A 17652-nucleotide genomic window follows, 5' to 3' on the forward strand; every position below is an offset into this window, starting at 1 on the left:
CTTTTTAATGTATAATCCAAAGAAATGTAGGCCTTCAAACCTACATCTTTATTTAAAAATGAACAGTAAAAGACAACCAAAATATGTCCTGTGACTCCAATTACCTTGCATCATAGCTTGTTTGCCAGACTGGTGAGGGTGTGGACTGTGTTTTGGCTTCAGAGTGGCTCTCGTTGAACTTGGTGGCGTGCCAGGAGTGAGGTCTGCTCATGGGTTCATTTCTCCTGTGGGCAGCAAATGGGCAAGAGAGAAGGATAGAGAGAGAGGCAGAGCAGAAGAAGAAAAATTAGAAAACAATTCAAGAAAAATTGTACCTTGTGACCATTTGCACAACTAATGGCATCCACAGATCACTAAACACCACAACTATTCTAAAGGACAGAAGAATATAAAAACATGATAGATGATTATGGCAACACTGCACTGCAATTATCATGACAAGAGAGAAAGAAGTAGCCAGTGAGCAAGTCAGTGTTATAGTCATTCACCATCAAGCACAATGTTTACTGAATGTCATCCACAAATACAAGAAAAGCCTAACAAACACCTACAAAAACCAAATTAAATTAGCAGTAACCCATAATTTCACTTTAAACACTCATGCCACAGTAACATACCCTTTAAAGCGATTCTTTCTGCAGTGCATGAAGAAGTAAAATAGACAAAAAAATATTTATTGGTGATTGAATTTAACAAAGGATTTTATAAGAGTCACTGAATCAAATGCAATGTCCTTACAATCAACAGTAAAGTACATATTTTTTTCAAAAGATACTACCAGACTTTTGCAAATGCTTAAAAAGCAAAAGCAACACAATCTTGAACAAATGCAGATGAAACATTCCTAGAATAACATTTAACAAACTAGTGAAGAATGCAGAGCACATGTATGGTGGAAAAATAATGGTTGGAAATTTGATGGATGATATCTCAAGGCCATGGAGAGAATATGATTGAAGATCTGACTAGACTTGATGGTACAGGAATGGATGTGGGTTTACTGGTGGATACATTGATACCATACCTCATGGAACTTCGCAAAATCTTCGTGAGAAAGCTCCGGGCCATATGCACGTCGCTCTCTGATGGCATTTTCTGTGCTACAATATCCACCATTTTCATTTTCCTAAGGGGGGTTAAAAAGGAAGGAGGGAGGGACACAAAGTCTGAATCTCTGATTTCAGTTAACTTTGACAGGGATTCTAGTGCTATAATCCAAATGGAGACATGAAAAGCTACCTCTGTGATGGGAAAATAAAGACACACTAGCATGGGCCACAACACTGTCTGTAATTAGTTCAGCATTATACACATGAACACAAACACAATATAGCCCTGTATAAAGAAAAACCCATGATCAATTCAGACAACATAACCCCAAAATGTTAGACTGAAGCTTTTAACAACAGAAAAATATTTCATACATTGATGAAACACAGACGATGCACATAAACCAAGCCTGTGTTTGAAACTCCCATGTCCAAAGCCAATGTTGCCGAATCACTGCAATCAAAGACTTTTGCCATACAGTTTCTCTGGAAAACACCAGTCCCACTCCCAGCATAGGGTGATGGTCAAAAACCTCTTCGAAAAAGAATCATTCCTCTAATACCCATACAGTCAACTCCCTTATAAAGACCCAATTTCTATTGATAGCCTTTTCTTGAGGACCAGAGATCTATATCTTATGTCTTAGTGTAAATCATGGACATAGGGAGACATCTTGTGGCTAGGTCTGAACACTACTTTTCCAATACAAGTGACAAACCTAGTACGCAAACATAAAATAAAGGGGTAAGAAGTCAGACAATCATTAATGAAAATTTCAACCTCTTTTCGGGATCTGTACTTGTGATATTTACAGGCTTACAAAGCATTAATGACTTTGGCTTGAGGCATTCCTCAACATGTTGCCCAACAGCTCCCAAAACTAAACAGTCCACCCACACTCGACCTATGACCTTTACATTTTTTGAGAGTTAAAACATTCCTAAAGTATCAGAAATTCGGACATTCAACTTGGTGACAGGATTGTAAAAACAAAAATCTGTCTCTTAGAATTTCACCACACTTTGGCTTTTACTTTAATGCCTAAGACTGAGGCTACCCTTAAGGGGGGGAGGTTAGAACAACAGTCTGTCAAAGATATGAAGTAATACTCAATGAAACCACAAAGTCAAGTGCCAGTCAGCCCCTAGACAGTAAATAGTAAAAAGACACATGCTTTGATATACTACCAGAGGAAAATAAAAACTACTCTGTTAAGCCAAATATCCTTGTCCTGACTCCAAAACATTTGCTTAATCCACCCTTTGCCTACACAAGCTGATGCTGCCTCAAACAAGATATCCATACACTTCCCCGTCAAAGCTTTCAAAGATAACGGAACAGATTAAACAGCAAATTATGAACAGAGAGGTCCAAAAGACACCCCTGCCCTCTTTCAATGCTGCCCTCTTTTCCTGTATAAAAGCTTCAAGTGTGTATGTGCTCGCCACACATGGTGCTGGCTATTCAGATGCTAATAGCAGTCTCTTTATTAGACGTATTGTCAGGGCTACAGCTGGTCTAGCGCAGATATGCCAGTGGTCTGAATCAGCGGCGCCCAGGCGGAATGGAGGCCGGGGGGGGGGTTTGGAGGGGAAAGTCCCCCACCGATGTTTTCAGAACGAGGCATGTTCAAAAACAAACAAAATCGGTGCAGAAATGAAAACCATTCCGCTCGGGAAAAGAGTTAATCTAAATCTTTTTCACAGAGAAACCAACGTAAAAAAAAAAGTGTTCAGGATCTGATGCAGCATTTGACAACTAAACAGAAGTTCAATTTTTGTTTGTCCAAGATAAATGCAACAGGTTTCACATGAGGACATGTTTTAATAGTCTACTTATTTTCACATAGACTAATTCAGTTGAAGATCATTTACCTTTTGAGGTACAATCTACATCAAACCTGAGACTTTACAAACAATCAAATAAAAAGACTAAATAGATGTCAAGATAAAAACACATGAACAACAACAGGTGTGAAACAAAGACAGCAGAAGAATACAGACACCAAAGTGTACACTGCTAAACTCACCAAATACTCCCTCAAGCAAACAGGTTTTCCAAACAGGTCACTAAAAGAGCAGACCTAAAATGCTTTGATGGATGAAATGGTACCGAGGGTTGGGGTTTACTCTAGTGGACTCCCCAAGCAGCACATTCCACATTCACTTCAAAGACAGGCCAGGACAAAGGGCCCTCCATAGATGGCCAGTCCCTGACCATAGTGTGAGTCTTTTCAGCCATCCACTTCTTCCATATGAAAGACTACAGAAAAAGGTATCCTTGAGGAACCCCATGTAGAGATCTGATCATACAAGCCTTAGCACATACACTTCTCATATCCAATGCCCATGTGACTGTTGCAGTCTGGGGAGATCTCTACAGGGATTATAGTGATTTTACCCCAAGAAAGAATGGGGGAGGAAATGAGGAGGGGGCTGTTGACATAGCCAGTCTCCTTTAAGTAATCTGGCAGTTTCTGCCTCCCCATTGGCTGTGGGCTGGTATGCTAATGAGCAGTCGAAAGGGCCAAATGTTCTTGTTAAACCCCTTGTGCAGCGGTCTGCTGTCTCTTTGATTACTATGGTAACAGGTTGATTTTTGTGAATTCTTAAGTGCACTGGTTTTTCAAGAGGAGCTAAACCAACAAAACAGTTAATAATTAAGGGAAAAGGATTTTATTGACCTTTGAACAGATCAGAAAAGTATTTACTTTCATAAAGTAATGGAACAGTCAAGACAATGAATATCTATTAGTGACTCTGGACTGCATGACACCAGAATTTTCCTATTGATTCTAGAGGCGCCCCATTCACTGGTGGCACTAGACGTCACCAAGCATGACCGTTGACTTCAGCCATCCCCCCAAACAAATCATGTGACTGGCTCTGCAAAAGTAGATGATCACTCCAGCTCTTCCAAAGGCCATCTGGTTAAAGAAACGTTTGAAATCTCAAATCAACTTGTTAGCTTAGAAAATTGTATACAGATATCTTCTGAGAAGGTGATGAGGAGAGAGACTTGACTGCGATCTGAGTTTGACCTAAAAAGTTTAAGGCTTGATTAAAACTTTTCTTGGCATCCAAAAAAGTGGTCTGGTGACAGGCAAGAAGATTACAGATAAATAGTTTTGGCCTATGGCTGTTGGGTGGGCTTTAACAAAATCTTTCACAATGATCTATTGTGAGATGACTTCTCATCCGTGCATTCCAGACAGGAGCCCTTTCCCAGGCATTAACCTTCACAGAAATGTTGCATTCTTTCATTATGCCTCAAAAATGTAAAGCTGGCAAATATTTTCAAACTTCTTAAGATCACATGCAAAAGATCGTATTTCAGACAGACCAGCCATTAGGTTTTGGTTGAAAAATCCATCTAAAATAATCATACTTTGTTTGTCAAAAGTGAGATCTTCAAGGACAAGTTATCAAGGAGAACTGTTCTGCACTACGTCCAACAAGATCTTATCTGATAAGAGTATCTGACCAATCGGCTTTGTTCCATGAAAATATCTACATATGGAAACAGCGTTTTGTTCAATGTAATATCGGACACACAGGGACACAGATCGAGTTTTGGCTGCATGGTAGTCAGTTATTCGTCTGGTTCTCAAGTGCCTGCACAAAGGCCTTCTTTAGAACGCATCTCAATCAGACCACTAATACTGGGCCAGGAGAGGCCAACCGTGAGGTGCCTGTAATGACAGGCACATTCCTGAGCTGCATGTCATACCAGCTTTTAGAAGTAATAGCTTTCAAGCCCTCTACTGGGTTTACAGCTGCGTCTTTTGTTTGGGTGTACAGTACAGAGATGTATCAAGTGTACGGTATTCCTTAAACTCATGCATACTATGAGTTTCTTCATCTACAGTTTTACAGGATTTGAAAATGCTTAGTGCAGCACACATAATCTAAATTTGTAACTCAAATAAAGGTTCATTCATGTGGATTGTAAAAACATAGTTAGAAACACAAATTTTGCCCCTTGCCTTCTCTTAATGCAATTAGGCAACTTTCTGCAGTTAAAACAAAAAAGTCATTATTTTATTTCATATTACGTCACAAAAAACAAGAAATTGATTGCTTCCTCCAGCACTTTCAATTAATTTGCCATGGATGCCCTTGATCTACCCTCCGTTAACATTGTAAGAAGCAAGGATGGTGCACAGTCAGACTTACAAGGTGAGCAAAGGACTCTTTCAGAATCTAAATTCACCTCTCCATGCCAATATTTTTTGGAAACAGTCAGCAGAGGAGACTGAATCCCTCTATGTGAAGTTTTGCATTCCAAGAGATTTAAAGTGACCTCTAGATTAGATACTCAAGAATCCAAAGGATTAGCATGAGTTAACCTGATATTTTACGGAGACTAAATAAAAAGTGCACATTCCATTCCTTCACAAAAATAAATACATAGATTTGGCAAATTCTGAAAATAATAATATTACTAGATCTTTACCTGCTTTTTTTCCCCCTAAAGGGCAAAAATGAACTGTTAGTCTTTATAACAGGTCTAAAGTAGGCCAGTGAGTTGATATTGGTTTAGAATACAATATGCACTAGGAAACAAGGCCTAACACCATATGAACTGGTCTAGGTCTACAAATGCTATTACGCATTACCCACTTACAAGCAAACATCATAAAAAGCACATTACAATACTAATGATGTTTGCTTGTAAGTGGGTAATGCGTAACACCATATGAACTGGTCTAGGTCTACAAATGCTATTACGCATTACCCACTTACAAGCAAACATCATAAAAAGCACATTACAATACTAAAAATAAAGTGTTTTTTTTTTTTTTTATGGTCAATCTGATTCGATTTAAATCATCAAATTCTTACCTGAATGGCTGTTTTGATATATTCTACCATGCAGAACATCCCAGCTGCTCTCTCTTTTGAATGTAGGGAAGAGTCCAGGAATGATTGTAACATGGGTAGTTGTTAGGACAGGCTAGAGCAGGGGTATTCAATTGACATTTTTGTTTTATTCTATAAAGGTACTGACAACATTTCTCTGAAATTTCAAATAAAAATATTTTCATTTAGTGCATTTATTTGCAGAAAATGACAACTGGTCAAAATAATAAAAAAAAAAACGTAGTGTTTTCAGACCATCTTCCTATTGATCACATTCCAGAGGTTTTCTGTGGAGTTCAGGTCTGGAGATTGGGCTGCCCATGACAGGGTCTTGATCCGGTGGTCCTCCATCCACACCTCCATCCAAACTCGCTTCCTTCTGCTCTGACAATGTTCCCCAACTCTGAGGACTGTTTTTTCCAGCAAGACAATGCTCCATGCCACACAGCCAGGTTAATCAATGTGTGGATGGAGGACCACCGGATCAAGACCCTGTCATGGCCAGCCCAATCTCCAGACCTGAACCCCATTGAAAACCTCTGGAATGTGATCAAGAGATAGATGGATGGCCATCTAAACCTAGAGAAACTAATAATTTTGTAGTGATCACTTAATTTTTTCCAGAGCTGTATACATACAGTGTGTATGTATATATATATATATATATATATATATATATATATATATATATATAAAATAGTTATTATAACTTCACATTGTACTAAATAAAAAACCCTAAACATTCACAATAGTCTCTTTAAAACTGTGCAGGGATGAGGACATTGCGGGGCCCAGACCAGCCAAAGTGTTGGGGTCTGAAGGATCTTTTCTACAAGATTAAAATATTTCATAGAGTTCAGTCGAGGGCAACTGGATATGAATATTAAAAGATCAACAGTTCGTTTTTAAGCTGAATGACAGCAGTCCAGTTTTTGTGTTTGAATATATTTTATACATTTAGAATACATACCTATGTATGAGACATAGGAGGCCTTTATATAGATCAAAAAATACTGTATGGGTGTTCAGGGGTGTCCCCTGAAAGAAAATGTATAAAATTTAAGTCTGAATGGACCATTTTTATATATTCCTCAAAGTGACCATCTACTAACACAAACAAACATTTTACATAACAGTGCAGCACAAAAGTACTGTTTGCTATATACAGATATATAGGCTGTAGGTATAAATAGGCTGACTATGAAATAATGGAAACGTTCTCAACAGAAGAGAACTCTACTAGGATAACTTGTCATTTCAAAGTTGTGGTTGTCTTTATTTGCCATCCATGCCAGAGATGATGACATCTTTGATAAATTTTCACAAAATTAGAACAAAAATCAGTTTGTTTATTATGAAAGGCTCGTAACATGCTGTTTAAGCTAAATTTAGACAGGGGGGAAAAAACGCTATAGGTGTCACATTATCTTGTACTATCACAAACCTGCCTTAGATGAACCATCTGAGTCATATATCAGACAGATGAAAATAGTTTCACTTTGCTTCATTCTTATTTTCTGCTATGTTTTTAGGTGAAAGATGCTAGTATCCATCTATATTGCTGCTCGCCATGCCTGCAACTGTAATTATCAGGGTTTATGCAGCACCTTATGTCTATAGTAGGGAGAGAGAGGCAACGCACACGGAGCGGGAAGTGGGAATAAAGCGTATTCGACGGTAGAGAAAAATATTAATTTGTGTGGTGTGTACAGCTCAGTAGTTTTGACACATTGCTCACTTAAATGGTAAGATGGGGAAACCACTGTTGTGATGCCCCAGTGTCCGGATGAAACCAAGCCAGGGTCCAGTCCCAGTCTGCTAATTGGTGACCGCTGGGCTAGAGCCATGTTGTCACTGTATATACCTAAATCTTCCTGATGTCAAATGTGCAGTTTAATCATTATGTAAGCAACACTGCACAGTTTAGTTCCAAAACTAAATTTTAAAAGTGAAATTTACAAAACAATTACATTTTGATTAGGCTTGATATATTTACATTTTAACAATCACTTGCAGCCTATGGTAAGTAAAAGCAAATTTTAATGCATTCTGCTCATGATAATTTCATAACACCTTTTTACAGCAGCTAGCAATAAAAAAAACATAACGAAGTGGGGAGAGCTGTAATAAAAATATCCCCCAGTAAAGACCTTTTATCCCCTTGATTTTTCAGCATGCCTTGACATATGACATATGTATGAACATATTTGCACTGCATCTCAAGAGAACGATCAGCACCATAACAAATTTCAGATTTCAAACATCAAAAGTCATGTTTGTTCATTAAAAGATGTTACAATGCAAATCATAATGTGAACCAAAATTTTGATCCTCAAAATCACTTACTGTTGAAAATTATCCCACGATTCTTCACAGGCAATTTGGGTTTATCAATGGAACTCCTAGTATGCAACATCAATTCTTGAAATATGCTACATAAATGACAAGCAGCTGATTTATAAAAGACAGATGTTGGAATAATTCAAGAGATCTAAGACCAAAACTTGCTAAATTATTTGTAGTTAAACAAAGTGTTAAAACCATGACTGGGCCAGGCTCAAGCAGACAAATCCCTCAGCACCATCTTTCCCATTTACCTTTTACTTTCACCAGCTGGTCTGTAACAGGTGTCATGGCAACTAGATGAAAGAAACACAGCTTCAGGGAGATCTCATCACCATAGCACTGTTGGAGCTTGTCTGAACCATTGTTTTATGCTGCTTCCTGTAAAGCTAACCCACCTGCTGTTAAAATATGACATGATGTCCACAAATAAAAGGAATTGAAAAAAATAAATAAAAAAATAAAACAAATTCAAAAACACTGAAAACAAATCTTTCAGTGTTCACGAGTATCAGTTTTATTCCTGAATGAAGTGCGATAAAACAGGAAAAATATTTTACTTCTGAATAATGAAATCAGGACATTTATAGCTTTCAAAATGGGTAAAATCACCTCAACTGTAACGTTTTGCCCACTAGAGCCCCTGGCTTGATTCAGTCATAGTGTGCTTGACTTAAAAGGCCAGCTCACACTGCTGTGGTTATCCGTGTTTGCATATATCTCTTATCAAAGTACTTGTGAAAACAACAGCTCTTCCTTAAATGCTAATGAAACGTGTCTAACCCACGGGTGTCAACTCACCTTGCTGACGGACAGTTCCACAGATCATTTTTGAAAAGGGTGGTTCAAGGATTACCACCACATAAGTGCAAATTAAAAACCAATGTGGCACTTCTGGTGGTGTTAATTCAAAGTTATAAAGTGTGAAATTATGAAATCACGAATATCATTCTACTGAATCACTGAGCACCTCCATAAATCACAGGAAGACACCTGCGCTCCAACCGTTGCTATAATCAGCTCCAACTGTTCCTCTTTCAGCCACAGATGAGCTTTGCCAGTTATAATTGGATTCTGAAGCCCAGAGTGACAGCTCTGTTCACAATAGACACACAGCTACTTGACTATTGCATGCAGGCATGGACACGAATGATGCTCTTACGAATCTTCCCTCAAACATAAATTTTGCCACAACAAAATATTGGAAGGAGCCCTAGGAGAGCCTGTTACCTAATGCATTTAATTTAAACTACACCCTGTAGTTAAAATATTTACTCCTAAATGACAGGCCTTTTAAATAAGTTTTAATAGTCGAATACTTAAGTAATCACTATGTCTAAAAGAGGAAAATAAAATGTTTAGTTTCTATTTAAAGCAGCCTCTTAGAATAATGCTGCAACGAAATATTAAAGCCAAAAGGAAGAATGAAACTCAATCCAGCTGTATCCTGAGAAAATCATTAATTCATTCAGACAATAAACCTAAACAGGAGGCATATGGATTCGTTCAGAGCAGCAATCTTATCTTCCTTAACAGAGGGCTTTAGAGGAAGTGTGACACAAATGTCAACACAGGATTCAGGATCAAAACAACTCCCTTTCTCAGTCGGATTGTGTATTTATTTAAAAGGATAGTTTACATAGGGACCAAAAATGAATATTCTGCCTTCATTTATTCACCCTAATGGCACTCAAAACATGTATGATTTTTTGATGTTTGAAGAGAACAAAGAAAATTCAAGGTATATATAATTTGTGTGCAATACATTTTCAGTGGCCGTCATTTCCAATCAAAGCTGTTATTTGCCACGTGTGAGGCATGTGACGGTATTTGGTAATTTGGTATATCATGGTAATTACCATGCACCATATTGTTATTGTAGCCACTTCAAAATACCGTAAATAATTCTATACAACCTTTTAGCCAAATTGTTTAGATTTTTCTGATCGCACAGTAGTTTTTTTTCTATCAATGAATCAAGATTCACTGCGTGTATGCGACATTACACTTACGCATTTGGCAAACACTTATATCCAAAACGACTTTAAGCGCATTCAAGGTACACATTGTATCAGTGTTATGTGTTCCCTGGGAATCGAACCCATGATCTTGCCGTTGCTAGTGCCATGCTCTACCAATTGAGCTACAGACACTCTCGGGAACACATGCACACTCATGTGAAGCATGGCTGAAGGAGGAACGCAGCCGCCCCTTTATCCACCTTGGGTTTTGGGTTTCATAAAAATGCAGAGGGTTTGTTGGATGAAGATGGCTTCCCTGTGTAAAACATGTGGCAGAAAAGTGGCAGCGAAACAAGGGAACACCTCATGTTCGCTCATCTACAGGATAGGTAAGTTGTGACAGTTTTTGAAAACCGAGAGACAACACTCAGAGACAACTAGCTAAGTGACAACTAAGACGACAAAGAAAGTGAACTGTTGACGCTAACTGCAGATAATGTGTAGTTTGCTTTTTAGTGGCCGAAGAGTAGTTCTCTAAAACTCCGCTACACAGTAATGTTTGCGCATTGTAGTAACAACTTAAATACACTTGTAACCAGATAATACTAAGTCCTGTAATAAATGATGGCAATGTGGCACAATGATGATTTCAATATTAAATTCAAGCAGGAACGCAACGCAATCGTACATTGCCATACAGTGTGAGTGAACTTGGGGTTATTAAATTTGTAGCTAGTGTCTAGCTATATATTAGCAACTGGCTTGCTTTCCAGAAAAAAAAACATGCATACTATTGTTATATCCTAGTAGCTGGCTCAATAAAATTAGTCTAGCCTTACTTAAACATTAGCCTCAAGACTAGTTGAAGATCTGTACTAATCTGTACTGATCAGTGGCCCCGTGGAATAAAGACCATTTAAATATTAAGACATAAACTTAAATGTTATATGAGTGAGTAGATGATGACACAATGTTCTTTTTTCATGCCTGCCCTTATTTTGTCCTCTCTGAGAATACATGATCTAATTCATGACTGTTTACTGGCTCTCTCGGCCACTAGGTGGCAGAAGCTGTTCTGTATGAGGAGCTGGCTGGAGGAGAAGACTGGCCTGTGGATGCTGTTTATTTAATAAGGTCCCTTGGGTTAATGCTGCCATTCGGGCATTCAAACATGAGATTGTACAGAAACAACAAGGTTTCAAAAGCTTTTAGAGCTTAACAGCAATGCCATGACTCCCAAGGTCTTTTTCCAATCAAAGTTTCTGAGAATGGTAAATAAACAATCAATCAAAATTCATAACAGAATAAGCGTGTGTGGAAATCATTTATGAGAATAAATCTCTACATGATCCAGATTTTCTTTGATAGTTTCACCAGGGAATTCAAGGTCACCGCAGGACAAGCCAGTTACAAGAAGTTCCTAAAACAATAACAGATTACAAGAAGAATTCTCTGAATCAGTCACAACTGAGTAACTCTAAACATCAGTTCGGAAACGCCTTTTTCACATGAGTGCCGCCTCCTAACTGAATGTGTCTCTCAAAATCAAAGGCCTCAGGATTGTATGTGAAGTCTGTTAGGGCCTGGGGCTACTGTAAATGAGACATCCAGGGGTCAACTTTTCTTTTCCTAGGTCAAGCGTACAAAGCGCTAACTTACTGTTAAAAACCATTTTGTGTAGTGCTATTAATCACATATTGAAACGCACTGAAAAGCATCTATAAAAAGGACTAATGATGAGGAGATTTTCATGCATCAGATATCATTCCATGGCCTTTTCTAAACTCCCATTGCCATTGAATATATTGACTATAAAGATCCACTATGCTGGTGGGCTACTCACACAATAAGGGCCCGTTCACACCAAACGTGTTTTTGTATCCGTCTGTGCTGTTGTTCTATATAAACATGCACTAGAAGGATGTCTTTCACCGTGACTCACTGTTTTTTTAGCGTCCCGCACAGGAGTGTCACTTCAGACATGCAAGGATACTAATAATTCAGAAATGGAATTAGTAACTGAAATTTTTTAACTGTGCTAAGATAATGTTTTCCCTAGTATCAGGATGGCATTTTGAAATGATTTCTTAAGAATAAGGTAACACAGGGTTTTCTTATAGAAGTGTATAGTGTGTCATCTAAGACACAGCTTTAGCGATTCTAATTTTTTAACTCTAGTTCAAAAAGTCCTCTGTTCTCTGTTCTACATTTGTGAATATTGCAGCATCAGACAAGACAGTTCATAAAAGTGTGAATGAGTTGCCTAATCCAAAAGCAGCAGACTCCAAATCCCATTTTAATCACACCGACCATAATCTGTGTAGTTAGATTACAAACTCAGTGGGGCATCTGGGCACATTGAAATCAGTAAAAACACTGTATAACCAGACTGATCTCACAATGAAATCGGAAACAGTAGGTTGACTTTCCTTTAGCCAAAATCTGTGCTTACCGAAATTCGAAACACTGCCCCCAGTGGCCAAAGCGGTAAGTGTTGTTTGGCATAAGTGCACATGTAATCTACATTTTCTGGGTTTAACGTCCATGGAGGGGCGCCAAAAGCAAGCTGTGAAGTGAGTTCTTTTCAGCTTACAGGCTATAATACAGCGAAGACGAATGCATATTTTATAAACTGTACCACACAACCCAAACCCAACCATCAGTGGAGTAAAAATGTAATGCAACCTCCGAATCGCGCTCGTCACTGATTATGCAAACGCAATGAAAATTTGGTTTTATACATCAACGATAACATGTGACGTGTCATGGGCTTAATTATCCATTAGCTGAGAGCTCAGTAATTATGTTAAATTTAGCTAATCTAATTAATCTGCAACACTTTACAGAGTCCATGACATCACTACTAGTAATTAATTATAATTACAATAATTAATAACTCAATGTGTATTACATATAACTACAAGCAGCTTAACAAAATAATTACAAAACAGGTGTTGTTAGTTCATTAGTATTACTCAGTATTTACTTGTGTAAATTAACAGTTATATGAACACAAAATTATGACTTTAATAAAAAAAAAAAAATGTAAGTACAACTTAAGTGCATAATCCAAGCATGTAGATAGGCATGGCCTTGTTCCACAAAAAAACAAAAAACAAAACACATTCTCTGTTTGTCCAGCACCCAGGACATGCCAAACTAAACAACCTATTACAGCTGATACCATTACCTCATAGTTTCAAATGAAGTCATCACATGCTAACACAGGCACCTCCCACACATAGGGCCACATCTTAACAACTTTCTATTTCCTTGTTATCCAAAACCCACATTTAGGCCTATTACAGATGCAAAATCAATTCCTAAATTTGTGTGATATTAAAGGCCACGCATCAGACTTTGCTCTATCATTATGGTTAAGATCAAGGCATATATGGTATGCGCTGAAGCGTACAGCCAGGATTGTTGTGGTTACACAACCCAGTGATCTGCCTTTGGCTAAGCAATGACCATCTTGTCATATTCCCCAGTGGACATACGTATCTGTCTTGCAATTATAAAGGATCATGACAATGACACCCGCCATGACAGGTTTTTAAGGCAACATGAAGGTGAGGGTGGAGTGATGTGTAATTTCTAAACTAATATATTTTAATACAGGTTAAACAGCAGCTTAAAAGGGATAGTTCACCCCAATTTTTTTTTATTTTTTTTATTTAATTTTTTTATTGTCTTCTAGTCAATTCTAGATCAGATATCAAGAATTTCAGTGAATAATGACTTAAATTTGGGTCTGTTCCTCGAATAAACCTAACGTATGGCTTCAGAAGACTTGGAATATAAAGAACAAGTCATGTGGACTACTTTTATGACACTTTTAGTGATTAGGCATCCTTCTGAGGCTTGATATCTCCAGTCACTGTTCATTGCCATTGCATGGAAAAAACGACCTGAACATTCTCTAACACAGTCTCACGACAACTCGTAATAATTCGAATGAGAATTAGAATTCGAACGTACGACAACCAATCAACAAACAGAATTTCAAATCGATGCCATATAGGCATTATATTTTACTTTGCCTCCTATCCAACACTTATTTTAAGATAGATTTGTTACTCAGTCCATATTTATTTAAGCAATACAAATACTGATGTCTGTCAATAATCTGATTCCATTGTCTCGTTCCAAACAATGATGTTTACTTTCTTCCATGGTACACAGAACTTATTTTTCTGTTTTAAATTATGGTTAGGTTTAGGGTTTGGGTTAGGGGTTCATCTTAGAAAATATTAGGCAGAGCCGATTTCTTATGATTTTGCCATCTAGTATTATTATTACGACTTGTCGTGAGATTAAGTTGGAGTTTAACATTTTGGGTAAACTATCAAAACAACAGACTAATAAGCCTAACAACATCCATTCGAAGCTTTTTTTATTTTATTTAACTGTTGCTAAAAGTTAGTGCCCAGAGTGTACTCACACCTCTTGTTAAACACACCATTCTTCAGACAGCTCACGCTAGGGTTGCACGGTATACCGGTGCTACGGTAGTATCGTGGTGCTAAAGCTTCAAAATACTGCCGGTGCTACAGTATTTTTTTAAACGGTAGTACCATTAATACGGTAGTACCGCAAGTTATATTGTATGTGCAGTAGTGAATACTATTTTCGCCAAAACCTTTAATGTAATCAGACCTATAATGTAGTCTTTTCGAGTGCCGTCCAATTCACGCAGTGCCCATTAAGAGCGCAAAATGCTGTTTAGAATTTTCCCCTTATATGGTATTGCTTATTTTTCAATGTGTGGTTTTCCCATGCTTCAAACACACATGTCTGAATCCCAGCATGTTAATTTGGCAGTCGTGTCTCCTAATGGATAATATGCGTTTAAAAAAAACTTTGGAGAGTGAGAAATTAAAAAAAATAAAAATAAAACACATACACACAATTAATGTAACGAGATTTTGAATTATTTTGGGTTTTGCCTTATGAGACTGGGAAAACCCATCTGCTGTGAATGTCTACAAAGATTTCAAGCCAAAGGGGGAAACACCAGCAACCTTATTAAACACCTTCGGACACATCCCACTTCTTCTGCAGAATAAACTTGGGTTAGTGCCACTTAGTTTAACCTAAACGCTTTATCTTAACATTTACAGATTTACCATTTCTCTGAGAAAGCAGACATTGCACTCGTTTGTTTTTTTCCCAATTACAAATGCATGGTGGCGGTAACTTCGCATTTATGATCAGATCAATTTGATCACGTCCCTGAGGCGTGCGATCAAACCGGTGTGTGTAATCTGCATTCGCGCTGCTGTTTACCAGGAGATAGGGTCTGAAGCGGTAATAATAATGAAACAGCTGCTCAAAACAGTCTTTTCAACATTACAATATCTTTATTTTTATGTTACCAACATTCAAATAATCACAGAAATAATGGAATCAAAATGTAAAGCCGTTGCGGTTTGAACTGGCCATTTTGATACGGCGCAGATTATTTTTATTTTTTTACATCTAACAAAGAATGTATTAGATAACAAGTTAGTTCGAGACTTCTCCCTGTTCATCCATCAGTTATTTTCACCACTTCCAGAGCAACAAGTGGAATGGTTTGTTTCTAAGAACCACTATGACAAACTGTGTTAAGAATTAACACATTATCGTGTGGTATCATGATACTACTTAGAATCATGATACTTTAGCTGGTATAGTATCATAAGATACGATAATGGTATCGTGACAACCCTAGCTCACGCACACCCCGAACTCCACTGCGGTCCAGTAATGACCTGTTACCTTCTTTCTGTGTGCTAATCCAGACTCTGTCCAGGGTTCCCACTCGTTCCAGGACATTTCATGCACCCAACAAGTGTAATATTTAAGCAAAAACACATGCGTCCATTTAAATCAAGCTTTTATTTTGGCATTTCTGTTTGTTTTTGACGTTAGTTTCTCACCTCCAGATCAGCAGTTTGCTCCATGGCCCAGTGTGATTATTCATCACTGTAAAGCTGTGATTCAATTGAATAAATACATAGTCTGTACGTACTGCGCACTTCAGAGTGTTCTCGGTCTCAGTCATCTCACATACACAAGAGTGCACGTGATGATCATGATGAGGTGTTTTCAGTGTATGAGTGGCTGGCTCTACACATTCATTTTGAAGCGTGCATCACTTGCAGATTATTTATTTATTCAATTAAATTGAATACGATTTTTAAATTGATTTAAAAATTAAATCATACTACAATATTTTCCAGGACATTTAAGTATTTTTCTTATTTTCCATGACTGGAAAACTGCATTGCAAAATTCCAGGTTTTCCAGGATGCGTGGGAACCCTGTCTGTCATGTCTTGAAGCCTACAATAATTATCAGATAAAGACAGAAAATGTGACCACAGTATTAAATCACAGCTCCAAACGATAAATGTTTTTTTTTTTTTTTCACAGGAGGAATTAGGTTCTAACATTCTTGTATAGTGTTACGAAACATATTACTGAATTCTTTCTTGATCACTACATTGGAATGCAAAAACTGAACTGACTCACAGGTGTGAATAATTACGTACGTGTCCGTTATTGCCCAATCTGACCACAATCATTACAATTCTGGGATATGAAACAGTGACTCAATGCTCAGTTTTGATGTCACCATACACAACCACCAGTTCTACCACATCTACAATAAACACTACTTAAACAAACACAGAACAAAGTAGGGCTGTACGATTTACATCCAAATCCTTTGTTTCCATGTCATATTCTTTATGTGCACATTTAAAATAAGCAGAGAATTGTGTTCCTGAATAATGTTGCTGCTGTTTTATACATTAGTAAATCACGATAGTGTCGAAGACTATTTAGTAGAGACGGGTCACTTCTATTAAAATGAATGCGAGAAATTGGAAAGCCCAGCGGTCAACGGATGTAGAAAGTCTCGCCTTTCAGATAAAAGAGCCAATAACCTTTTAGATACAGACAACGCCTGTCAATCAACTCCGAACGCATATGCGTATTAGCTATACAAGCCAGGAAATATGGGTTTTTAGCGTAATCTGAGGGAAAGAAGCACAATTTATGATACCAGTGTTGTCAGATTTTACGGCTGATTTGAAAATCTTTCTTTGATCGTAATCTTGACTAACCATTTTGAAGATTTCGGTCTTTCCCCATTAAAGTAGATACGTAGGAGTTGCACTTTCATGACTGGAAATAGCTTCCCAGGAGTGTTCCAAAGATGGCCACCAGTGGACTGACTTGCTAGAAAGACTTTGATAGTGCCTACACAGTCATCTTCACAAAAAAATTAAAAATAAATGATTTTTGTTTTTTCAAATTTCTAGTAAATTATACATAGCGAGTAAGTGACACCCATCAAATATAATGATCTAGCGAATCTGGAATTATTACATATTACCAAAGACGCTTAATATTTTTTAATGTGCTCCTTAAAACTCGCTCGTCACC

General features: G+C 37.7%; 1 protein-coding gene across 4 annotated transcripts in view; it reads right to left on the minus strand.

Annotated features, from left to right (window-relative positions):
• The window catches only part of LOC127446326 (protein Shroom2-like), a 75943-nt gene that overhangs the window by 25799 nt on the left and 32492 nt on the right, over positions 1-17652 (minus strand). The window contains exons 1-4 of one of the 4 annotated variants that reach the window (XM_051707147.1): positions 3080-3362; positions 1025-1126; positions 618-635; positions 105-224 (exon numbers count right to left, since the gene is read on the minus strand). In XM_051707147.1, coding sequence (XP_051563107.1) covers positions 105-224; positions 618-635; positions 1025-1122 — 236 coding nt within the window. In that variant the 5' untranslated portion in view covers positions 1123-1126; positions 3080-3362. Of the gene's footprint in view, positions 1-104; positions 225-617; positions 636-1024; positions 1127-3079; positions 3363-17652 lie in introns of those variants that run through there. The other 3 variants (XM_051707144.1, XM_051707145.1, XM_051707146.1) reach the window with 3 other exon arrangements.

This window comes from Myxocyprinus asiaticus, chromosome 9 (assembly GCF_019703515.2).
Source record: "Myxocyprinus asiaticus isolate MX2 ecotype Aquarium Trade chromosome 9, UBuf_Myxa_2, whole genome shotgun sequence".
NCBI lineage: Eukaryota > Metazoa > Chordata > Actinopteri > Cypriniformes > Catostomidae > Myxocyprinus > Myxocyprinus asiaticus.